The sequence below is a fragment of the Rattus norvegicus genome, chromosome 7 (assembly GCF_036323735.1).
Source record: "Rattus norvegicus strain BN/NHsdMcwi chromosome 7, GRCr8, whole genome shotgun sequence".
In the NCBI taxonomy this organism is placed as follows: Eukaryota; Metazoa; Chordata; class Mammalia; order Rodentia; family Muridae; genus Rattus; species Rattus norvegicus.
Genome location: NC_086025.1, coordinates 88,338,215 through 88,363,334, shown reverse-complemented (window position 1 = coordinate 88,363,334; position 25,120 = coordinate 88,338,215). Strand labels below are relative to the sequence as shown.

At 41.0% G+C, this 25,120-nt stretch overlaps 1 protein-coding gene across 4 annotated transcripts in view; it reads left to right on the top strand.

The window, feature by feature from the left end:
- Positions 1 to 25,120, top strand: part of Taf2 (TATA-box binding protein associated factor 2) — a 57,026-nt gene that overhangs the window by 6,065 nt on the left and 25,841 nt on the right. For 3 of the 4 annotated variants that reach the window (XR_010052933.1, XM_063262942.1, NM_133319.1), the window contains exons 4-17: positions 824 to 942; positions 2,365 to 2,506; positions 3,138 to 3,369; positions 5,143 to 5,327; positions 6,236 to 6,349; positions 8,432 to 8,531; positions 9,991 to 10,076; positions 12,333 to 12,468; positions 14,981 to 15,135; positions 15,784 to 15,898; positions 16,205 to 16,314; positions 16,998 to 17,063; positions 18,519 to 18,771; positions 22,838 to 22,978. Coding sequence is in view for 3 of the 4 variants with exons in the window: in XM_063262942.1 (XP_063119012.1) it covers positions 824 to 942; positions 2,365 to 2,506; positions 3,138 to 3,369; positions 5,143 to 5,327; positions 6,236 to 6,349; positions 8,432 to 8,531; positions 9,991 to 10,076; positions 12,333 to 12,468; positions 14,981 to 15,135; positions 15,784 to 15,898; positions 16,205 to 16,314; positions 16,998 to 17,063; positions 18,519 to 18,771; positions 22,838 to 22,978 (1,954 nt within the window). In the remaining variant the exon portion in view is untranslated. Of the gene's footprint in view, positions 1 to 823; positions 943 to 2,364; positions 2,507 to 3,137; positions 3,370 to 5,142; positions 5,328 to 6,235; positions 6,350 to 8,431; positions 8,532 to 9,990; positions 10,077 to 12,332; positions 12,469 to 14,980; positions 15,136 to 15,783; positions 15,899 to 16,204; positions 16,315 to 16,997; positions 17,064 to 18,518; positions 18,772 to 22,837; positions 22,979 to 25,120 lie in introns of those variants that run through there. The other variant, XM_006241644.4, reaches the window with a different exon arrangement.

Here is a 25,120-nt window from a genome sequence, read left to right as displayed (position 1 = left end):
ACAGTATCCACTATCAACTATATGGGAGGGCATTTTAAAAAGCGTTGATAGCACTAGGTCATATTTCTGTGATTCTTGGTGTTTTGCAGTGAGATGCCAAGCAGAGTTACAAACTCTTCGATGAGGACAGTGTTTTAAGTAGGATGGGTTATATTGCTTTAAAGGGTGATCCCAGACAAACAACATCAATATTAACTAGGAACTATTTAGTTCTGCAAATCTCAAGTAGTTAGCCCAATCGTACTGAATCATACAGGATAGGGTCCCACCCTAGCAGGCCTTCTAGAGGATTCTCATGGGGTCTGAAGCTAATTTACACTGATATTAGACTAGTAGTGATCTTGGCATTCTAGAGTTAATGAAGGATGTGAACATAGTTATCAGTTTAACAGTTCTTTTTAGCTATTGTCTTCCTTCCCTCCCCCTCCTTCCCTCCCTTGCTTCCTTCTTTCCTTCCTCCCTCCCTCCCTCCCTCCCTCCCTCCCTCCCTCCCTCCCTCCCTCCCTTCCTTCCTTCCTTCCTTCCTTCCTTCCTTCCTTCCTTCCTTCCCGTTTTGAGCTCAGGCTGTCCTTGAACTCAGAGAGATCCTCCTGCCTCTGCCTCCAGAGTCCTGGGATCAAAGGCATGTACCACCATGTCTTTCATGTTAGTACTTCTTAACATGGTGAATAGTATCTGGATTAGTTAACTTGTCTAAAAAAGTATTCTTAAGAATTGTGTAAGAAGACATAATACTTAGAAATAACTCATACCATTGATATTTAGGAAGATCTGGTGAAATGTGTGGCTTACTGTTATTACAAGTTGGCTTTTATCTCCCCAGGAGAAACCTCAATTATTTTTCCAATGCGTATGCAGCTGCAGTCAGTGCTGTGGACCCTGATGCGGGGAACGGAGAACTCTGCATTAAGGTCCCCTCAGAGCTCTGGAAGCACGTCGATGGTAAAGCACCAGGAATGTGTTACAGTACAGCGAAATAAATCCTGCTACATTTATAGGCCAGAAAGTTAGCGATACCTGATCTGTAAAGTAACCAGTGCAAATGTGTGAAAGGAATTGGAAAATTCTTTTCTTCTTTAGGGTCCTGGATTAATACAAATGTTTGCCACAGGCTGTTACAAAATTACCTGGTTTCGGTGCAGGGACACCTCTTTGTAGATGGTAGGAATGTTCTCTGTCAAAGGAGCCATGCCACCAACTCCTTTCACTGTTTTTTTTGTTTGTTTGTTTTGTTTTTGGCTTTTTTTTTTTTTTTTTTTTTTTTTTTTTTTTTTTTTTTTGCTTTTGTTTTCTGGCTGTTCTACAACTCACTCTAGACCAAGCTGGCCTCATCCAAGAGACCCTCCTTGGACGAACCACACCCGACTGTTTTGTTTTTTGGTTTGGTTTGGTTTGTCTTTTTAATGAAAGATACTTTCAAAGTCCTGTGGACAGACCTGTTTGGAACAGTAGCATTTTGCAGCATTAACAGTCCTAGTTTTTCCTTACTACAGTGTAGCATTCTCAAGTTCCACAATTAGTTCACTGAGCTACTTTGTGGTTGAGCAGATGCTAGAATGTGGGCTTTCGCCACATGTCTTATATACTTTGAATTTATCCTTTCTAAATCTTCATGATCCATTCTCTAAAGATTTAGCCAGTACAATTATTGTTTAAGAATTCTTTCTACCTTTATCTAGTCTTACGAAAGTCAAAGAAGAAAGAAAACAGTTTGTTTTCAGCAGTGAGGAATGGTGGTATTACTCAGCTTAGGGCACATGTAGAAGGTTATCATTGCGTGGGCAAGCACTTGTGATATCTGGGGGAAATTAAAATAACTCCCTTTAACACAAGGTGCTTTTACTATACAGAAGTAGAGTATAGTTGAAGAACATACTAGATAATGCAGTTTCTTCAGTTAACCCTCTCCACCTACTTCTTTTCCAAAGTCAAGTAGAACTAACAGTTTGGGAGAAGAATAACAAAAGGAGAAAAAGCTCGAAAAGTAGAATTGGATTCGACAGGCCTTACAGCATCCATATTAGGGCTTTTGAAATTTTTCTGAAGACATCACATGTCAGGAATGTTGAAAAGAGAATTCACTATGGCTAGTGGTGTGCTTTGTGAGAGATTACAAGCAGCAGCTAGAGAGGGTGGAGGCAAGCGGTCAACTAGTGTAGGTGAACACTAAGAGCCTGTGCCTGGCAAGTGGTAGGTATTTTTCTGTGCTGGCATTTGATTCCCGGTCTCCAGCATCTAGACAAGTGCGCTGTCATTGGCGCTGCATCCCAGTGCTCAGGATGTGGTTCTCATGTAGTATATTCATGATATAGGTTACTGTTGCTTATTTATGTGTCAGTGAATGCATATATTCATTTATTGCAGAGTTAAAGGTCCTGAAGATACATATTAATTTTTCTTTGGATCAGCCAAAAGGAGGTCTTCATTTTGTGGTACCCAGTGTAGAGGGGAGTATGGCAGAGAGAGGTGCTCATGTCTTCTCTTGTGGGTATCAGAATTCTACAAGGTAGATTATACATTCATATCTTTCAATTAATTTAATTTTTCTAGTTGCATTTTTAAGTATTGAATATGTAATGTGTTTTTTAGAATGGCAGGTATAAGCTTGGCCCCTCACCCCCAAGCTGCTTCTGAGTCATGCCTATTGAGTATTCCTTCTCGGTCTTGCCATCTTCATTTCTTAGGGGAATAGTTTTGAAATAACCTACCAGCTTGATTCTTTACCTTTACATGAAGTTTATCATGCATACCAAAAACTGCAGCATTTAAATGTAGAAAGATAATAAGTTTTCACAAGTGAACATCCTGTCAAGCTCACACTCAGCCCAACACAGAGAGTGGCAGAGTTCTCACCTGGCATTCCGTCTGCTCCGTTCCTGAGGTAGCATTGATCGTGCTTGCTTTGCTCATTCATGTTCTGCTCTTTATAGCTAGCTCTCTGCTGGTGTTTAGCATTATAGTCCACTCTTCTCATGCTCTGTACTTTACTACGGTACTGAAATATTTTATGTGTGTCCCTCACATTATTAATTCTTCGAAGGCTGTGCTTTAGAATTATTGATATTTTGTGCTATGTACTGATTCTATTATGCAGTAAGACTTGACCTGTATATTTTGTACTGTTAATCTCTTTGTAGATTTTGGTTCCCTTGTGTTGATTCATACTCTGAGTTGTGTACCTGGAAATTAGAATTTACAGTCGATGCTGCGATGGTGGCTGTGTCCAATGGAGATTTGGTGGAGACAGTGTATACTCACGACATGAGAAAGAAGACCTTCCATTATGTGCTTGCTATTCCTACAGCAGCGTCCAATATCTCCTTGGCCATCGGGCCATTTGAAATACTTGTAGATCCATATATGCACGAGGTGCGTAGGGATGCATTTCACTTGTCCTTTTCTTCTCTGTACTTTCACTCCTTATGAAAAGAAAGGCACAGATAAATGAGCTATTTTTAGTGTTTAACTAAATACTTTAACACTATCACTAAAAAGAAAACATTTCACATCACATTTATTTGGAATTAAAAACATTTTGATGAGTTTGTTGACCGGGATTCTGTCCATACCTCAGTATGCTGAAGTGAGAATAAATCTTACTATTTATTACTTTTTTTCTTTAAAACTAAGGTCTCTCTGTATAGCCCTTGAAGTCATGTGTTCCATGGTACTATGCCCGTGCTTTAATTTCCACATTGTAGTTTTCCAGTTCCCAGAGATGGGCGTAGATGAAATTAGTAATAACAGTTCATTTCAGAAACCGACTTACTCTCTAGCCAGGATGTACGGGTTTTGTTGTTGTTGTTTTGTTTTTTAATGCTAAGCAATGTATTAGAAAAAAATCACAGTTTTCATATATTTAAAATAGTTTCAAACTATTTTAGGTTTATTTTGTTTTGTCTTGCTTTTGTTTTTCTTCGACAATCTTGCTATGTGGCTCAGGCTTTCCTCAAACTCTTATGAATCTTCCTGCCTCTCCTTCCTGACCACTGAGGCATGCGCTTCTGCATTTGGTTCTTATTATCATGAAATGATTGCCTACGATATCATTGGATGAAACGTCCCTAGGTCACTGTTTGTCTAGAGACAGTCTCATTGTAGCTCTGGCTGGCACTCTGCTTGCTGTTGTACAGGTGGTGGGGCCTGGGAGAATGGAGCTGCTGAATGAGTCTACAACGTACTCTGCAGCCAGCTGTATACTCTGAGGGTTAAATAGAGTCACGAGTAAAGTATGAGTGCAGTTACAGGTGCAAGCCACACGTGGGAAACAAGCCATTGTTGGCTCCACCTGGCAAGAACAAGTTTTTCCATAGAGGCGTATAAACGATAGCCAGGTATAGTGAATAATCTGAAGTAAACTTACTTCTGTCTGCTATACCTGGGAGGGTCACAAAAGCATATTCCAAAAACAGTTCCATGTTTTCAAAGGAACTGACTAGGGTCACGAGATCCTTGTATTGGTTTCTTATAAGTTTTCTTACAAGCACTCAGAATTCTATTCACAGGACTCCATTCTTGGAACATGAAGCGCTGGGATTACAGATGTGGCCACTGTCCCTGGCTTCTTCATTCATTGGCATAGACGATACTTGCAGTATGCCTTTCCTGTTACCAGTGCTGAAGTATCAGAGGATGACGGGAGCCATTGTCCTGGTGTGCCCATAGTACTGATCAGCATTCACTAGTTTATGCTGACGTACTGTGTAGCGCAGAGTTAGAATTACTGTCAGGAGCTGGCATTGCAGGGCAACATAAACGATTAATTTCTAGATTCAGTTTAGTGGTCCTTGCTGTCTGGTGTGTGAAAGCCATTGGGTTCAGTCTTCAACATTGTACATACATAAAAATAACTATAAAATACTTAACATTTGCTAGGTATAGACACATGAGAGATTATGCTAAGCCTTAATATTTAATTCTTTCTAGGTTTGTGCATAGGAGAAAAAATTTAATTCGGGACAGTTTTATTTTCATTGTGTAAGCTTTTAACATAATCCATTTTAAATTTAATTTTTTAGTACAGTGAACATGTGTAAACTGATCTGCAAAGCCTCCTAGTTTGCAACAGCTATTTTCAACATTATGAAATCTATTATGAACTAAGTCCGCCTCTCTTTGAGTTGGCTATTCTTTCATTTTCAGGTTACCCATTTTTGTTTGCCTCAACTTCTTCCATTACTTAAACATACTACATCATACCTTCACGAAGTTTTTGAATTTTATGAGGAAATTTTGACTTGTCGCTATCCGTACTCCTGTTTTAAGACGGTCTTCATTGATGAGGCTTACGTGGAAGTGGCCGCTTATGCGTCTATGAGCATTTTCAGGTGAGTGTCTCTTCTATCTAAGTTAGAGTAACGATACATGGAAAGGCTACTGCTCATCAGCTTTGATCCAGACTGGTTTTGAACATCAGGTGTGGTTGAGTTTGAGGTACTTTAAAAATGTACCAGTCTAGTGTCTTCTTCCACAGTTAGCATTCATTCACATTTCTCTTTAGTTCTTAATGTTTGTGCATGTTTTCCTTACACATTGTAGGTGATTGGTGTGCCTTCTTGGTAGCACCACAAGACTGTACTGCTATCACCAATTTGTTATCAAAATACCATTTTCCCCTTTGTTTTAGCCCTCCTTTTCTGTCCATTTTTTTCAGGGAAACTTCCAAATTTGTAAGTTTTATGTGTCAGGGCCGTTGTTCACTTTTCCTGTCTCTAAAGGCTTTCGTGTGTAATGTCAGACACTAATTCTATGCATTCTTCCGAACACAGTTGGAAGAATTGAATGGAGCAGTGTATTTAGAAGTAAAGCACGGGGAGATTCACTTTCTGGTTTCTGGACACAGTGTCTCCCCACCACATGTTTTAGGCCATCCGTGCCCAGACTGAATGCTGGTTAACTAGAGTGTGCCTCTGCATGCAGCCTGGGCAGAGATTTTTGAAATTAAGTAACCCCATTGTATTGGGATGCATTTCTGATTAACACTGGTTTCTTCCTCACTCCTCAAAATACTGATTTATATTTCTTATTAAAATCAGTACAAAACTCTGTGTTGCCTGCTTTAGGTAGACTGAATTCAGATAAGTTTTGAAAAGATTAGAACATTTTTAAGGCAGATATTCTTTTTATTTCTGTATTGAACTTGAACCTAAAATTATATTGCTTTAGTGTCGTTACTGTGTTTTGACTGACTGACTGCATCTCTTGGTCTGAGTGACTTGACGTCTTTGGCTTTCAGCACAAATCTCCTGCACAGCGCCATGATTATAGATGAGACACCGCTCACCAGGCGGTGCCTCGCACAGTCTCTAGCACAGCAGTTCTTCGGATGTTTCATCTCCAGAATGTCTTGGTGAGTAATTTCAGAGATACAGTCTGAACCGAAGGATCAGGAAGGCTGGCCTCCCCTCCCTCTGCTTCCCTCCCCTTTCTTCTCTTTTCCTCTTGTCTTGTTCTTTGACGTCTCTTGTGGCCCCTGTTGTCCCCAACCTCACTGTGTGTCTAAGTCTGCCCTTGAACTGATGCTGACACGCCTGCTCCCACCCCCACCCCAAGGTGATCGCTGCTGTACACCACTTGCTTCACTCTTACTTTCCTTCTTGTCTTGCATTGTAAGCTGACGGTTGCCCACAATTTGTAAATGCTGGGATTATTTTGAGAGGCTGTCTGAAGAAGAAAACAATTAGTACAATCTTATCTTAATTTGTTTATTTAGGCTTTAAAATCAGTATAAGTAGCAGGACATGGAGGCCCTGGCCTTTAACTGGTAGATCTCCGTGAGTTTAAGGCCATTCTGATCTCTGTGGCAAGTTGAGATGAAGTTTCCACAGCATGGTGAGACCCTGTTTAAAAGCAGAACAAAACAGGGGAGTTACTTATATAATTTACCATAAAAATAAGAATTCTGAAAAATGTCTTAGTTGTATACAGTGCGGATTTGGATATATAGAAAACTAATTAGAATTCTAATGTCAGTGTAGAATATAGAAAAATCTTTGAGGTGATTTTTAAAGCAGAATAATTATCTCCAACAATAGTGTTAATGATGTAGGAATTTGCCTTTTAGTTTAGATTTTTGCCAGTTTTCTAGGAAGCGGAGAAGGGGAAGCCCATTTGGAGCTTGGGTGCACCTCAGAGGTACAGTGATTTCATGTAGGTGCTGGGCTCTCCTTTGGAGCCTCAACACTTAAAAAAAAAAAAAAAAGAGAGAGAGAGAGAGAAAGAGAGAGAGAGAGATCGTCATTTTCTTTAACTTGAGATGACTTTTGTGTTCTTGTCTGTCTGATTTTTGAGAAGGACTTACACTGTCCCTCTGCCTGGCTTAGGACTTGCAGTGTAGAATAGGCTGGCATCAAACTCACAGACATCTGCCTGTCTGCCTGTCTGCCTGTCTGCCTGTCTGCCTGTCTGCCTGTCTGTCTGCTGGGATTGCAATGGAAGTCAGACACTTGGCCACTTGGGGTTAATTTAAAGCTCTGTACAAACCTTCCTTGAGACTGTAATTTCTTTTTTATTTTAAAAATGTAAGAGTCTACTTACTTTATTTTTACAAATATAATGTTACTTTTGTGTGTGATGGATGTATGTCAGTAAATGAGTGGTTGGTACCGATTGGATTGCCGTTTCCCTGGAAAAAGTACAACCATTAAATAGTTCAGCTTAAGGATACCATAAAACCCAGGATATGAAAAGTATGCCTACATGTCACAATAAAGAACATGGGGTTGGAGTTGCCAGAGAGCTTACGCATGCCTGTCACTGATAAACATTTCTAGTCCAAGAGCGTGCATTTTGTTTTGATCTTTGAGATAACATCTTACGTAGTCTAAGATGTTCTTGAACTCACCTATAACACTGAGGGTAACCTTGAATTCTTGACTAGTTTACATCTCCCTCCAAGTGCAGAGAATGTGCTAGAACACCTAATAAATGTGAACTTTTGAATTAAGCAGCCCTGAGTGTGGGCAAGTACTTGTTTAGTGGCAGCCAATCTGAAGAGTGTGTGAAGAGAGGTACCACTATCTGAGTGACCACACTGCTAAGTTCAAAAGCATCGCGAGCTTTGCTTTTCTTCAAACTCAGAACTGCAAACATACTGGGACATCACTATCATTGAGCTACACTATCCCAGCCCACACAGACACAAGCTCTGTCCGGAACAGTTCCTGTTAGGGGATTCAGAGGAAGACTACTGACTACATACAGGCCTTATAATATGCATTTAATTTTTAGCAATCTTAAAATTAAAGGTCTAGCCAGATGTGAAGAAGGCTGGATGAGCAACTCAGCCTAAAGGATGTGAGGAACTTGATAATTTGTTAATACCCTGCAGTTGCCTAAAGATAACAATGGCCCGTATCACACTAGTCTTTTTGTCCCTGCTTGTATAGGCTTTCACTAAAGTGAAATTAATAGTTGTATTGTCTTTCCTTAGGTCTGATGAGTGGGTGCTGAAGGGAATTTCAGGTTATATTTATGGACTGTGGATGAAGAAAACGTTTGGTGTCAATGAGTACCACCATTGGATTAAAGAGGTAAACAAGAGAGGGATTTGTTTTCCTCTCGTAAGTCAGTAATAGATGATAATGTTTTCTGATTTCCACACCTTCTGTCTTTTATTTTATTCCATTTATTCACTTACTTTGTGTGTAGGGGCAGTGCACATGCTAGGGTGCTTGTGTGCTCAGAAGACAATTTCCTGAAGTTGCTCCTCTCCTTACACTGAGTTCAGGAAATCAAGCTCAGGTGCTCAGGCTTTTCGGCAAACTCGTTTACCCACTGAGCCATCTTGCTAGCCCCCTTGTCCTCTGTTTTCCTGATTGTAAAGTGCTTTTAAAATATCACTTGAAAAATAGCTAACTCTTTTCAAGTAAAATGAAAATTATATCATGGAAAAAATGGTTATAACTGAGCTTCCCACGCTTGTTTCCAAGTCTTACTGAGGAGGGGTGGTGTAGTGACAGCGTCTGCTTCACTGGAGACAGAGGCTCAAGCCGTGTGAAGGGCGTCATGCGCACAGTAGCTCCTTCTGTATCAAGTAATCTTCAGTACCTACCGTATGCTCTCTGTCATTGGCACATATATTCCTGCTACTTAAAGATGAAGGCAAAGAACATAGAGAGTTCAGTGGTATCATTGGATTTGATTAGATTCCTAAATTCATTGTTTTCAGGTAGAAGATCCCCACCTTAATATCATTATTAAATTAATACTCTAAGGGTTCATACATTCCTGGGTTTTATGGTATCCTTAGCACTGGTAGAACCTATTACTCTTCGTTTCAGATGAAGGGAATAACCCTTACACTGTGTAATACAGTAGTGCTGTGATTAAGCATAGTACTGACTCTCAGTTCTCTTACTACCCCACTTCCCATGTGAAGAAACTAAGGCACGTAGTTATTATTTAATATAAAGTACTGGCTAGTCATCTGCTGCACTGTCAGCATCCAGTTACCTTTTAACCATCTCACGATGCTGCCTGCCACTTTTCTCTGCTGTCTGATACCATTTAAACTCTGAGAATGTCCAGAATAGTTTTGATGTTGTCTTTTTCAGCTTTTCTTTCTTCCGTTTTTTCTTTCAACTTTAATGGTTATTATACGTTAGAGAAGAACAGAGTCATTTTAAGTTGACATATTATTAACATCACTCAATTAACTTGCTTTTGGTTGCCTTAGTTCTCAGATGCAAAATACTGAGAAGGAATAAATCAATTTAGAGGACACATCAGAGAGGCTGAGAAGAGTCATTAGGAAAAGTTGCTGAGCTGCTGGCGAGCCCTGAAGTCACAAAATACAGGGAAATTTTTGAATCTTAGCATTCAGCCAGCGTGTGTAGCTTGGTCTGTTTATAAAACAACGAGCTATTCTCCAGATACAGTTTGCTTATCTTACATTTGCATCTGACTCCAGGAAAGAGAATTTGTGGCCTAATCCTAATGATCATTGTATGAAGAAGTTTTCCCTGACTCTTGCTTTTGTGTCTTTTTTAGGAACTCGATAAAATAGTGGCATATGAACTGAAAACTGGGGGAGTTTTACTGCATCCCATATTTGGTGGTGGAAAAGAAAAGGATAAGTATGTGTGATATTAAAAACCTCGTTTATGGGCTGCCTCTCGCAGGCGCATGTGTGTCCCTTAAGGCCGGCTGAGGCCAGAACCGTAGTGATAGTGTGATGCCGTAGACTGCATTTATCATCCCTCTCTGCATTTTTGTTGCATCACGTGAGATGACTGTAGCTGAATTTAAGCCTAGAAATGGGAGGCTTTTCTGTTTGATATGCTGAGTTTTCTAGTTAATTGTTGTCATACTAGCTTTGATAAAACTCAAACAAATCTATGGAAGTAGTTGTTTTGCTTATTGCTCTGGTTAACCTGAATCGTCAACCTTATTCAACTGAGGAACACCCAGGAGAGAAGATGTCGCAGGAGGATCGAACAGGCAACAAGCTCCTTGAATGTGGGCACAGTGTGCTGTAGCTTTTGGAGGTACAGGGCCAGATGAAGTGAAAGAGAGATGGAACCCTACAGTTTCCCCTGCTTCCCGTGAGACAGGAGCTGTGCTCAGCCCTGTTCTTCCCAGCAGGAGGACTAAGCTGAGACACAGTAAATCCTTCCATTTCCCAGGCATTTTGCTCAGGTTTTTGTTCCAGATAAAAAAAAGTTTTAACACAGAAAATTTGTACCAGAGGTAGAGCTGTTACAGTCTCTAATCTTAACTGTGTTTCTTAAGCATTTGGAACTGAATTTTGAAAGGAATTCAGAACAGCTTGGAGACGTAGGTGTCAGTATCTCTAGACTGCTCTAAGTTGAGTGGACGATTCTGTTAGGAGCTCAGAAGATCAGATGCCGAGGGAAATACGGGCAGTGAAGACCAACTCAGGAGGTTTACGATATGATTAAGAACTCTACTTGGAATTGGGTGAGGGGCCATGCACGGCACATTATAGCAAAGAACAGATCTACGTTTGCCTTCCTGAGATTTCAAGGGAGCCCAGTTAGTAAGCTTTGGTACAGATTTTGCTGGCTGCTTTTAGACAGATTTCCTGTGAAAATTATGAGCAAAAAACCTTGTTTGCTCAGAAAAGAAACACAAAAAAAGAAACATAAAGGGAGGTGGTAGCCAAAGAGATTAAGACCATTAGAAGAAGAAAGTACTTTGCCCCTAGAGAATAGAAAAGACCCCTGGAGGCCATCTTATGAAGTGCCTGTACCCAACCTGCCATGGGAGTAAGGAAAAAGATTATAATTGACTGGAAAGAGTTTGCTTTGAGGAGAAAGCGTTAGAGCCCCCTGATTACATCTGGCTCTTCAGGACATGTTTGTCTGAGTTCAGCATGTGGATACCCACAGGCCATATAACTGAAGTCCAGGAAGGCCTGGCTAGTGATTGAGCTGGTAGCAGGCCTTCTTGTCAGCTGCATGATGGCTTATAGGTATGGAGGCCTCAACCCAGATTTCAGTGGAAGACTTGGGAGGCAAGATTAGGATCCCTCCAGTAGTCTCTGAGACAGCAGGGCATAAGGATGTGGGATTGAAGCCATGGATGGCGTCAGACTCAGGAAGCTGGAGATGTGGGAAAGCTGCAAGCAGCCGGACCATCCCAAGACAGAAGTGTGTGTGCCATCAAAGAGAGGTAGCTAGTGCCATGCCGCATAAGAACTTAAAACCCATGCCTGACTCCTATTGTCTGTCCGTCCATCTCTCCATCCTAGGTGCTGGACCTGGCACGATAATAGCCATGTTTTCTGCTGTGCGGGTGGGGTTTTTCCTTTGTTCCTATTGTTCTGCTATTCTGTGTGTCTGCTGAGGAATAGCCGTGCTTATTCAGCCATGACAGTGGTCATGGTCTAGGAACACAGAAAGATGCAGGTTTCCACAGATACAGTAGTCCAGTGTGGGAGCTGTTCCATGAAGTTTATGTTAACAAAACAAAGTCATAAATCAGCATCCTTTTCAATACACACTTAGTACTCAGTATCAAACCTAGGGATTCTTACATACATTATCAATTGAGCTGTATCCCTGCCTTGTGCTTGGCTTTTTCTTTTTTTAAACTTGTTTTCTGTGTATGGGTGAAACTGAATTTGGAAGGAATACCACACAGATATTGGTTGTGGGAGTATAATTTGATCAACTCGATACTCTAGTCTATGTATAGAACTATAAAGAAACTGCTTTTTGGGTATTTGTTATACAAAAATACTTGTGTAAAATTTAACGTAGCAATTTAGAATCGTGGAAAGTTATGAACAGCTTAAATTGTTTATGTTAAATGTAAAGTGTCTTGTCTACTTTTTTCTTTACTAGTGAGCGTTATTATTTTTTTTTCAGCCCCGCATCTCACCTCCACTTTTCAATAAAGCATCCACATACACTGTCTTGGGAATACTACACTATGTTTCAGTGTAAAGCTCACCTCGTGATGAGACTGATTGAAAACAGAATCAGCATGGAATTTATGCTGCAAGTAAGTGCTAACACTAAGAACTTAACAACATTAAAGGGATTGGAGTCTTCTGAAACCTCAGAGCCTATTCCTAGTGGCACAGCTCCTCCAGCAAGGCCACACCTCCTAGTCCTCAAGCAGCCACCAGCAGTTGACCAAGTGTTCGGATGCCTGAGACTCATGGAGGACATTTCATTTCACCTCCTCCCTGTCTCCCATAGTCTTGTGGCCCTGTCATCATGCAAAATACCTCCAGTCCAACTTCAAAAGTCTGTTAAAGTCAAAACACTGTTTCTGCATCCAAAAGGTCTTCTGAGACTCAAGGAAATCTTATTTATAACCCTCTAAAGTCAAAAGCAAATTGCACACTTCTAGCAGACAGTAGCATAGAATACACAGTGACACTCTAAAAAGGAGACATTGAGGCCTGGTGTAAAAGGGCTTAGTTGGCTCTGCCCGTCAGCTTTGCTGCCTTCAACAACTTCTGTCTCTTGAGCTTGTTCCATGTGTGTGCAGCTCACTTGGTGGCTGTCCATGGCTCTGGCACAACTCAGGTTCATACGGACAGCGTCATAAAATGGCTTCTGAAGGCCTCCGTACAGGGAGGGACTCCTTTGCCACACACCTGCCTTCAGGTGCTCTACTTAACCCCAGAGGAAGATGCTACAACACATTACTTTATTGCTACTGTTAAACGTTGCTCTGTTTTAAAGTAAGTTTTAGTGTAAGTACTTACAGTATAGGAAATGAAGTAGTAGAGTCAAGATAGATGGATTACTCGTGTAAATATTTATCTTTTTGCTTTTCGGCACCTTCTCCCTCCTTCCCCATTCTGTCCCGTCCCGTCCCTTCCCTTCCCTCCCCTCCCCTCCCCTTCCCTCCCCTCCCCTCCCCTCCCCTCCCCTTCCCTTCCCTTCCCTTCCCTTCCCTTCCCTTCCCTTCCCTTCCCTTCCCTTCCCTTCCCTTCCCTTCCCTTCCCTTCCCTTCCCTTCCCTTCCCTTCCCTTCCCTTCCCTTCCCTTCCCTTCCCTTCCTTTCCTTTTTTTATTTTTCTTATTTTTTGAGATGCTGAGGATCAAATATGACCTTGTATCCATTAGGCAAATGCTTTATCACTGAGGTGCATTCTTGTCGTAGTTAGGGTTTTACTGCTGTGAACAGACACCATGACCAAGGCAACTCTTACAAAGGAAACATTTGGCCCGGAACAAGGAACCTGGCTTACAGATTCAGAGGTTCAGTCCATTATCATCAAAGCAGGAGCAAGGCAGCATCCAGGCAGACCTGGGGCTGGAGGAGCTGAGAGTTCCACCTCTTGTTCTGAAGGCAGCTAGCAGAAGACTGTCTTCCAGACAGCTAGGACAAGGGTCTCGAAGCCCACGCCCATGGTGACACACCTACTCCAAGGCCACATGTACTCCAACAAGGTTACACCTCCTAATAGTGCCACACCCTGGGCCAAGCATGTACAAACCATCAAAACTCCCAAATTGATATTAAAAACATCAGCTAGCTTCCTCTTCCAATGATTTATTTATGATTTTTTAAAATATTTATTTATTATGTATACAGAGTTCTACCTGCAGGTACACTTGCATACCAGAAGAGAGAATCAGATCCCATTACAGATGGTTATGAGCTATCGTATGGTTGGTGGGAGTTGAACTCAGAACCTCTGGAAGAGCACCAGTGCTCTTAACCACTGAGCCATCTCTCCAGCCCCCTTGATAACATTCTTTTTTTTTTTTGGTTCTTTTTTTTTTTTCGGAGCTGGGGACCGAACCCAGGGCCTTGCGCTTCCTAGGCAAGCGCTCTACCACTGAGCTATATCCTCAACCCCCCCTTGATAACATTCTTAAAGACAGGCTTAAAGCAAAAACTTAAAAAAAAAAATCATTTTTGCTGAGGGGCTTAATGTGGATGGGGCCTTGGGTTTAATCCCTGATATAAAGATAGAAATATAAGTTATTTCTAAAGATTGAAGAACAGAAATGTAAAATGAGAAAAGTGTGCTGTGAAAGGGTATTTGTCCTTTTTAGAATGGTATAGATGTTAACTAGTATTGCCATTGATGAATTTCCTCTTATAATGCTGGTGAGCCATGATGGTCTCACGTGTGCTAGATAAATCTATCCCGCTGAGCCTCAGGTCCACTCCTCTCCCAATCCCCCCTTTTAAAGTAGAACACATGAGATTTATGACATGTCTGACTTGAGAGTACCGTGCTCTCTCCTAATGAGTATTATTAGTTTTGAATTCCTGTGTAAGATTTGGCAGGTATTACATATTGTACTTGTAGTTCTTAATAAATGGTATTGTGTCTAGCACACTGATAGCATTCAGTAATGTTTCTATGAGCAGTGTTCTTATATCCTATTTAAATATTTGTGTGTTCCTCTTCTTTATAGTATCTAACCTGAAAAATGTATGTTACATAATTGTTAACCGTCCATAAATGATCACATGACATGCCAGTGCAGACTGGGTGCAGTGTGCAGTTGGAAACAGTGTTATATGCCCTTCTGTCTTTGCAGGTTTTCAATAAACTATTAAGTCTGGCCAGTACCGCTTCATCCCAGAAGTTCCAGTCACATATGTGGAGCCAGATGCTGGTCTCCACCTACGGGTTTTTGAAGTCCATTTCCAATGTCTCTGGCAAAGACATCCAGCCCTTAATAAAGCAGTGGGTGTATCCTTTTCAGAAGCAGCTCAACAACATGGGGCGGGAATAAGCTGTGTGGAAGATGGAGAGAGCGGCAGTCCATTGTTATTTCTTAAAAGACTAGAAATAACGAGCTGTGACTTGTATCTTCTAAAGACCGTTCAAAGGAATTGAATTATGTATTCGTATGTAAACACTGGTGTCTCCATTTGTAAATTTTGGCATATTTTTTACTCCTTTTGAGCAGAAAGTAGGTTCCTTGGTGCCTAAGGTAAATACTCCAGCAGTCTGCCTTATAGCATTACTTATGAGGTGAAATGGTCTGGTGACTTTGAAATATGCTCGGGCTTGGCACAACTTGAATGGTATCTTAGGACTTGGGCAATTCTTAAATTTTTCACTTCAAGGTACTATTAAGAATCCAGTAGAGTGGCATTACTTTCAAAATACAATCTTGTCAATGTTTCAGAAATTTTCTTTAATCTGGGAAACATTTTTTCAAAAGAGTTTTGAATATTTTGCCACCTGGGATATAATGAAGCTTACTTTGAGACTTTGATCTAGTGGGAATACATTTGAAAATTATTAATATAATAGTTTTTTGGGTTTTTTGTTTCATTTTGTTTTTTGCACATTTTTATTTCAGTATGTAAAATTTCCTTTACAATCTTTTAGAGACCAGAGTGGAGTGGTAAAGTTTTATGGAAGTTTTGCATTTAATAGAAAACGAAATGTTTTAGAACTAGAAATAAAACAAGATTACACATCTCCTGGCACCCAGAAGTACGTGGTAAGTGCTTTTCTACGGGAGCATGCTGCTTTGTTGTCTCCAGGTCCAGGGGTGGAGGGGCTCTCAAGCTGGGGTGACAGGTGAATCTGAAGTGAGCATGTGCTTAGGGAAGAGTACGGACAGACTTCAGAGCTTGCATCTCCCCTTGCTTCCCCGTCCCTGACACCAGCTGCCATTGTACTTCTGGCAGTACGTATTTTATATAGCATCATTTTATATCTTAGCTGTCTTTAAATGTAAGGCTATGCATTGGCCATTTTCCACCAGTCTTTAAATGGTATGTTGTTGCTGTTGTTTTTTTTAAAGGGACCACTTAAAGTGACAGTGCAAGAGTTAGACGGCTCCTTCAACCATACCTTGCAAATTGAAGAAAACAGCCTTAAACATGACATACCCTGCCACTCCAAAAGCAGAAGGTAGGCAGTGAGTCCTGACTGTACGCTGGAGATGAACTGCGAATCCCGTGTGTGAAAACGCCTAAGTAAAAGTCCAGTTACACAGTACAGGGAGGACGTCTTACCTGCTAGCGTGTGCTCCTGGGCCGCACGCATCAAAGCAGCAAAGCCATGCATACTTTCTTATTCTGAGACCGGATCTTATGCCACTCTACCATCCTTGATCTTACTCCTGCCTCCCAAGTGTCAGAATTACAGGCCTGCGCCCCAGCACACGCGCCTAGCTCTTGCTTTCTGTTGTTGGAGCCTTTGACTTTGCAATTGAGTATTTTTATATTTATTTAACTTATGTTTAGGACAGGGTCTCACACTGTTTTCTGGACTGCTCTAGAACTGCATACTGCCTCTGCCTCCCAAGTACTGCAGTCATATGCTTATGACACCATGTCTCGCTGTAATTTTTGAGAGCCTTATGTATTCCAGGCTGGTTTGCTTTCCATTAACCTTTAATAATAATAAAAAAATTCAGCATCCATTTTTTCTAGCTTCAAGGTAGATTGTTGTTTTTAAACTCCCATGTCAGTGTTCACTCTTTGACTTATCTTTTAGTGTTTCATGAAGCCATTTATTTGAAGTCTGCCTGCTCAGTATCTCCATTCATATTTGGACATCTCGCAATTTGTTGTACTTTTCTTTAAATACAGGAATAAGAAGAAGAAAATCCCACTGATGAATGGGGAAGAAGTCGATATGGATCTTTCTGCAATGGAGTAAGTTACTTAAAAGTATGTGATTACTTTTGAAATGTATGTTTTAAAAACTATTTATAGCCAAGAGAAACTGTTAGAAAAAAATTTAAATAAAATTATAACTTTAAATATGTAAAATCATGTTCAGACTGGATGAGACATAAAGAGGAAATGCAGGAGTGGAGGTGTGGGCACAGCCTCACCCTTGGCCCTCTCTTGCTTCCTTGAGGAGTATTTCTCACATTGATATGCATGTGACTCATGGGGGCAATCTTAAAGATTTATTTATTTATTATATATAAGTACACTGTAGCTGTCTTCAGATACACCAGAAGAGGGCATCAGAACTCTTTACAGATGGTTGTGAGCCACCATGTGGTTGCTGGGAATTGAACTCGTGACCTCTGGAAGAGCAGTCGGGTGCTCTTAACCACTGAGCCATCTCTCCAGCCCTCATGGGGGCAATCTTAAAACGCCGTTTTTACTTCCCTCCGTTATTTGTGGGCTGTTGATTATGTTTGGGACAGTACTCCAGAGCACGTTGAGGCTTTCGTGTTTGCAGACCGTTTGAGTGCTACTCCTCTAAATTGTGTATTGAGTTGTGGTTTCTTGAGACAAGGTCTTCGTAACCCAGGTGGTTTTCCTTAGCCAGCCCCCCCCCCTTTAAATTTTTAAATTGATTTTATACACGTGTGTGTTTTGTTTGCACATGTGTCTGTGCATGATGTGCATGCCTGGGTCTGTGGGTGCTGAAAATCGAACCTGTGTCCTCTGTAAGATCAATGTGAGTTCTTAACACTGAGCTGTGGCTCTAGACTCTGGACTTGAATTATTGATTCTCCTGCTCCCAATTCCCTCTACCCAGTAAGTACTAAACTGAATTAGTATCACAAGTGGTATTATTTTGATTAAAATATGATATAAACTTCAGCTTTACTTTGCATATTAAATACATGAGAATAAACCGGTGGTCCTTAAAATTATAACTTTAGAGCTTTCTTGAGAAAAGTAGCTGTGTGCCAAGCATTTAAGTATCAATTAAAGTTAGTCCAGCAGAATAAATGCTTTCTTTTATATCTATCTATGTATCTATCTATATATCTATATCTATATATTTTAAATTTCCAATAAGGGATGTTTATACTGTAGGCATTTTTAAGTTATAGAAAGTTAAAAAAAGACGGTTCATATTGTTTGTGTATTGATGTTTCATAATTGCAGATAAGATGCCCAAAAAAATATTTTCAGTGGAAAATTTATTTGGTATTCTATGTGACAACTCTTCATATCTTGAAGATCTTGTTAGAAAGATTGTGAGAAAGTTAGCATAACGTAGTGAAAAGCTGGTTGAGGTTTTAAGATATAGCTATAATAAATTTCAACAGCGTGAATATAGTGTGTCTAGAGCAGAGTCTGAGTGGTGTCTGCTTGTTTCTCTTTCCCAAAGGTAAGTGTTAAAATTGTACTTTCTCTTAGTGCGGACTCCCCTTTGCTGTGGATAAGGATAGACCCAGATATGTCTGTCCTGAGGAAGGTGGAGTTTGAGCAGGCTGACTTTATGTGGCAGTATGAGCTCCGCTATGAGAGAGATGTTGTTGCTCAGCAGGAATCCATCTTGGCCTTGGAAAAGTTCCCCACGCCCGCATCGCGCCTCGCGCTCACTGATATACTAGAGCAAGAGCAGTGTTTCTACCGAGTGAGGATGTCAGCATGCTTCTGCCTTGCAAAGGTGAGGAGGTTACCAGGAGAACGAAGATTGCCAGAGACTGGTGTGCACTTCACACCGAGGCTCCAAAAATGAGTTAGAACTCAGCAGAGTGTTTTTCTTGGTACCAGTTCCTTTGAAATCTTGTACCATATGCTTCTAACAGCACTGATTTGAAAGAAACATGTTTGATATAAAATGGATATGTACCAAAATATCATTATTGTCAAACTGAAAACCAAGGAGAAATTTTCCATTTTTAAATTGCCAACTATATTTTTATGCTAAAAAATTTTTGGCTAGAAACTCAATGATTGGGGGCTTGAGAGGCAACTCATGGGTCAAGAGTCGGGTCCTGAGTTCAATTTGAAGTAGCCACATGGTTTCTCACATCCCTCCGTAATGAAATCCATGCCCTCTTCTGGCCTGCAGGCATGCATGCCAACAACAGAGCACTCATAATTAAGTAAATCTTTAAATAATGAAAAGAAATTGTGATTGTAATGATTTATGTTTTTACATGAAAATATATAAAATTAACAAATCTTAATTGTGGTAGTTATTTTGGTTTCAGAATTAAAATTAGTGATAATCTATAATAATTGGCTCTATATTTTAACATTCTAGAAAGTTAATTTAACAGTAAACAGTCTCTCTCTCTCTCCCTCTCAATCTGGCTTTTTAGGACAGGTATGTTTTTTCGTGTGTGTATGCCTTGGCTGTTCTAGAGCTCACTGTATAGATCAGGCTGGCCTGGACTTCACAGATGCTCCTCCTCTCCTCCTGAGTGCTGGATGAATGCGTTCTTCACTGCCGCTCAGCTCTAAGCCGTGTTTAGATTAAAAAGAGTGGGTGCAGAAGTCTGCAGACAGAGCAGAGCAGAGACACTGCCTACCTAGATAGCTTTACCCCATTTCAGCAAATGCTAAGCTTTATATTGGCTTTAGTGATGACAGGCAGCTGCTTTTCTGTGCTCCCAGATACTAGAAAGAAAGTGGGACTATTTGCTAGGGATGTATTTCACTGCGTTCCAGAGTGTCTTGTGAGTTTTGTTAAAATCATAGCAGAGCCATAAAACTATGACATAAAGCATTTAATCATTATTTCCTTTATCTCAGGTACTTTTTATATGCCCTTAAAATTTCACTATTATAGGAATTTTTTCTAAAGGATTTTTCTTCACTTTAATTTTTATTAAAGCAAGATTTTCTTTTCCCCCCAATGTTAACTGGTTTTATTTCCATCTGGGTGCTACTTTATTTTTTTTAATTTTTATTTTTATTAACTTGAGTATTTCTTATTTACATTTTGATTGTTATTCCCTTTCCCGGTTTCCAGGCCAACATCCCCCTAATCCCCCCCCTTCCTTATGGGTGTTCCCCTCCCCATCCTCCCCCCATTACTGCCCTCCCCACAACAATCATGTTCACTGGGGGTTCAGTCTTAGCAGGACCCAGGGCTTCCCCTTACACTGGTGCTCTTACTAGGATATTCATTGCTACCTATGAGGTCAGAGTCCAGGGTCAGTCCATGTATAGTCTTTAGGTAGTGGCTTAGTCCCTGGAAGCTCTGGTTGGTGGTCATTGTTGTTCATATGGGGTCTCGAGCCCCTTCAAGCTCTTCCAGTCCTTTCTCTGATTCCTTCAACGGGGGTCCCGTTCTCAGTTCAGTGGTTTGCTGCTGGCATTCGCCTCTGTATTTGCTGTATTCTGGCTGTGTCTCTCAGAAGAGATCTACATCCGGTTCCTGTCAGCCTGCACTTCTTTGCTTCATCCATCTTGTCTAATTGGGTGGCTGTATATGTATGGGGCACATGTGGGGCAGGCTCTGAATGGGTGTTCCTTCTGCCTCTGTTTTAATCTTTGCCTCCCTATTCCCTGCCAAGGGTATTCTTGTTCCCCTTTTAAAGAAGGAATGAAGCATTCACATTTTGATCATCCGTCTTGAGTATCATGTGTTCTGTGCATCTAGGGTAGTAATTCAAGCATTTGGGCTAATAGCCACTTATCAATGAGTGCATATCATGTGTGTTTTTCTGTGATTGGGTTACCTCACTCAGGATGATATTTTCCAATTCCCTCCATTTGCCTATGAATTTCATAAAGTCATTGTTTTTGATAGCTGAGTAATATTCCATTGTGTAGATGTACCACATTTTCTGTATCCATTCCTCTGTTGAAGGGCATCTGGGTTCTTTCCAGCTTCTGGCTATTATAAATAAGGCTAAAGCAAGATATTTTACAATCCTTATTATATGTCCTTGATAAAGCTATCAATTCTCTTAGATTTAGAGTTTTGTACTTTGATGAAAGTCTTTTTTCCCCAGAGTCTCTAATACACTTAATTTATTTTTATATTTAATTTTGTGAATTTGTTGTTTTGCATCAAGTATCCTAGATCTAGCTTTGCTTAACTTAAATATAGCATTTGCTTGGTACATATAGGTCTGTGTTTCTTTTCTTTTTTATCTTTGTACCTTTTTTCTTGCAATTAAGATTGAGGTATTTACATATTCTTTTTTTTTTTTAATTTTTTTTTTTTTATTAACTTGAGTATTTCTTATATACATTTCAAGTGTTATTCCCTTTCCCGGTTTCCGGGCAAACATCCCCCTCCCCCCTCCCCTTCCTTATGGGTGTCCCCCTCCCAACCCTCCCCCCATTGCTGCCCTCCCCCCATAGTCTAGTTCACTGGGGGTTCAGTCTTAGCAGGACCCAGGGCTTCCCCTTCCACTGGTGCTCTTACTAGGATATTCATTGCTACCTATGGGGTCAGAGTCCAGGGTCAGTCCATGTATAGTATTTAGGTAGTGGCTTAGTCCCTGGAAGCTCTGGTTGCTTGGCATTGTTGTACTTTTGGGGTCTCGAGCCCCTTCAAGCTCTTCCAGTTCTTTCTCTGATTCCTTCAACGGGGGACCTATTCTCAGTTCAGTGGTTTGCTGCTGGCATTCGCCTCTGTATTTGCTGTATTCTGGCTGTGTCTCTCAGGAGCGATCTACATCCGGCTCCTGTCGGTCTGCACTTCTTTGCTTCATCCATCTTGTCCAATTGGGTGGCTGTATATGTATGGGCCACCTGTGGGGCAGGCTCTGAATGGGTGTTCCTTCAGTCTCTGTTTTAATCTTTGCCTCTCCCTTCCCAGCCAAGGGTATTCTTTTTCCTCATTTAAAGAAGGAGTGAAGCATTCACATTTTGATCATCCGTCTTGAGTTTCGTTTGTTCTAGGGATCTAGGGTAATTCAAGCATTTGGGCTAATAGCCACTTATCAATGAGTGCATACCATGTATGTCTTTCTGTGATTGGGTTAGCTCACTCAGGATGATATTTTCCAGTTCCAACCATTTGCCTACGAATTTCATAAACTCGTTGTTTTTGATAGCTGAGTAATATTCCATTGATTTACATATTCTTTATCCGTGTAGCCTGTATTTCTCTCTGTGTGCCCAGATCAGGGATAAGCAGCGGGGAGCACTTGGCCATTGCGTTCTGGGCAGCATCTAGAGCTTGATGAATACCTCTAGCCTCCTCAGCACCGGCTTTTGCTCTTGAGTAGTGGGCAGATAATAAAAGGGAAGCTCTTACAGGTGATTGGCTTTGCACATGATTGGAGTGCAGGTAGAGGCTCCTCTTTGCCCTGCCCTGACCAGGAACTTACATTCACCATGGCCTAACCTTGCCTCAGTATTCTCTAAATAAACAATACATCATAATTGACTTGTTTTCCACTTGAGTAGTCTAAGGAATGGTCCAAACTCATGATAATATTTAATTTTGATGAGCTTAAAATATCAATGTAAGTGGATAGGGAGAAACTCAGAGAAGCCTTCGAAAGAACATGAAAATTAAACACAAGAGGATGCTGGTACTTAGAAATTGACTTGTGCAAACCGACTGTAAATGGACATATGGGGCTTTTAGTTCATCTTGGGTTGGGTTTTTGGTGGATGACTTGTATATTTTCTTGGAAATGGGTGATAAAAGACCAAATTAATTTTCAAGAACTGTAGTGTTGACTTTTAGAAAGCCATTTGGCCTTCAAAGTGTATTTATAATGGTGACAGAAAGTTCTTCATCTTCTGACTGTTTACAGATTGCAAACTCAATGGTGAGCACATGGACGGGACCACCAGCCATGAAGTCCCTCTTTACTAGAATGTTTTGTTGTAAAACTTGTCCCAACATCGTGAAAACAAACAACTTCATGAGCTTTCAGAGTTATTTTCTACAGAAGGTACTCCATCTCTGTTCTTACGATGTTTTTATATTAACATAACTTTACCAATGCTCACCTTCTTGGATTTCTTTTGATGTCACAAATTCTTATGTGTCTCTTTAACTTGGAAACTGCCTATGATAGGTGTATATTTCTTATAAGCCCACCTCTGCTCTAAAGTTTTCTACAGTTTTCACTGATCACTGGTTTTTATCAACTTTATAAACATCGTATCTACATTGTTCATAACATGCAGAGAAATGAGTGGCCTTTGATTGTTTGCTAGGGGCAGAGGTATGGAGTGTATGCAGGCCTTTCTCATAGCCAGCCTGCTAGAATGGAAACGATATATTCTGAACCAGAAGTTGCCCAGTTCACAGTGCCAGCTTTGCTTGCTTGCTTGAAGGCAGGAGTCATGTAGCCTTGACTGCAGGCAAGGTGCTGCTCGGGGCGGGCAGTGCCAGCCAGCAGTGCTAGTCACAGCTCTGGTCTCAGAATGAAGAAATTAGACCAAGGGCATAGAGTGTGTTTAATGTTACTTACAGGAGGCTCTCTGCAAAATGGTAAGTTAGAGGGAGAGTGGAAGTGTGAGCACACTGGAGTATGGGAAGACTAGTTGCTGAGTAGTTTCCGAATCATTTGCATGGTTTGTTAATCATAAGAGTGAAGGCAAACCTAGATTGACTAGATCAACTAGGAATTGTGATGTTAAAAAGGAAGAGGGAGGGGCTGGGGATTTAGCTCAGTGGTAGAGCGCTTACCTAGGAAGCGCAAGGCCCTGGGTTCTGTTCCCAGCTCCGAAAAAAAAAAAAAAAAAAAAGAAAGAAAAAGGAAGAGGGAAGGAAGGGAAGTGATGTCCCATCTTAGCAGAGGGAGCTGTTGTGAGGCCAAGCTGTGTGGGAAAGAATCATTGTGCTTTGTTTGCTGTCATGTGGAAGATTAGGAACCTCAGGGTGTGTTTGATAGAAAGGAAAGCTGGAGGAGAAAGCCAATATAAAAGACAGGTCAGGCTTTGAACAGGAGAAGGGAGAACATAGAAATTAAGTGGAAGAAAAGGTAAGAACATGATTGCTTTTCTTAAGCAAGTAGAAAGGATTTTCTTTTAAGTGAAACTCCTGCAATAGCTCAGAAGATTGTGGAGTAGCTCCAATCAGTATTAGAGCCCAAAGAACCTTGTGGGACACTTTCCTTAGGGCAGGGTGTGGCTGCTGCAATTTGCTGTCTCAGCAGCATTGATTATCAACACAAGACCCACTCCAGATTGCACCTTCACCCTCTGTCATGGAGGGGAGAAGGACTTACAAGGCTCCACCCTCCTTGGTGTAGCAACTGGTAAGGTGCCCATGTTTCCATAAGCAATTCTAACTAAACTCAGTGGGCCAACCAAAGCTAAAACAGTCAAGGAAGAAGGAAGACATGACAGTGGAGGAAACGTACCTGGCTGGAAAGAGGAAGAGGACTGGCAGGGGTGGGTAGTGGGCTCTGGTTATGGGGTAAAAAAAGGGAAGAGAAGGCAATGTGGAGGTTAGAGGTTTTCTTTTGCTTTTTTTCCCTAATGAAAGAAGATAGACCTGACAGAAGGCTAGCATATGTGTATTATAAAGATAATTATAAGGCTCTTTTGTTTTACTGTTTAATTGCTTGTATGTATTGCTTCCAAAATGTATTTGTGTGTGTATTAACTTGTAGTGTAAAGTTTATTCCTTGCTATGAGTTGACGTATCCTTGGGAGGATGATGCGTTTAGTCCAAATGACTTCTACATAACATTTCTAGTTGGCGGAAGAAACATTTAAACTTGTCTTGTAAAAGTACAGACCAGGCAGAGAGAACAGATCTTTGTGTGGGGAAAGGAGCTTTCCTATTTTTCTTATACACCTCACACTGCCCATCTCAGGTCCTGTCCTCATTGCTGGGACAAAGGCATAGGAGGGAGGGAGGGAGGGAGGGAGGGAGGGAGGGAGAGGGAAGGGAGGGAAAGAAAAGAAGGAAGGAAGGGGGAGTGGTCCTTGTTTGCCTCCTAGCTGGAGAGGATCTAGTCCACCATTGCAAGGCAAACGTGACACGGAACACGAGGCTGCATTGCATCTGCAGTCGGGAGGCAGAGAAATATGAACACTGGTTCTTAGCTCTCCTGTGGAGGATCTTCCTATCATGCAGC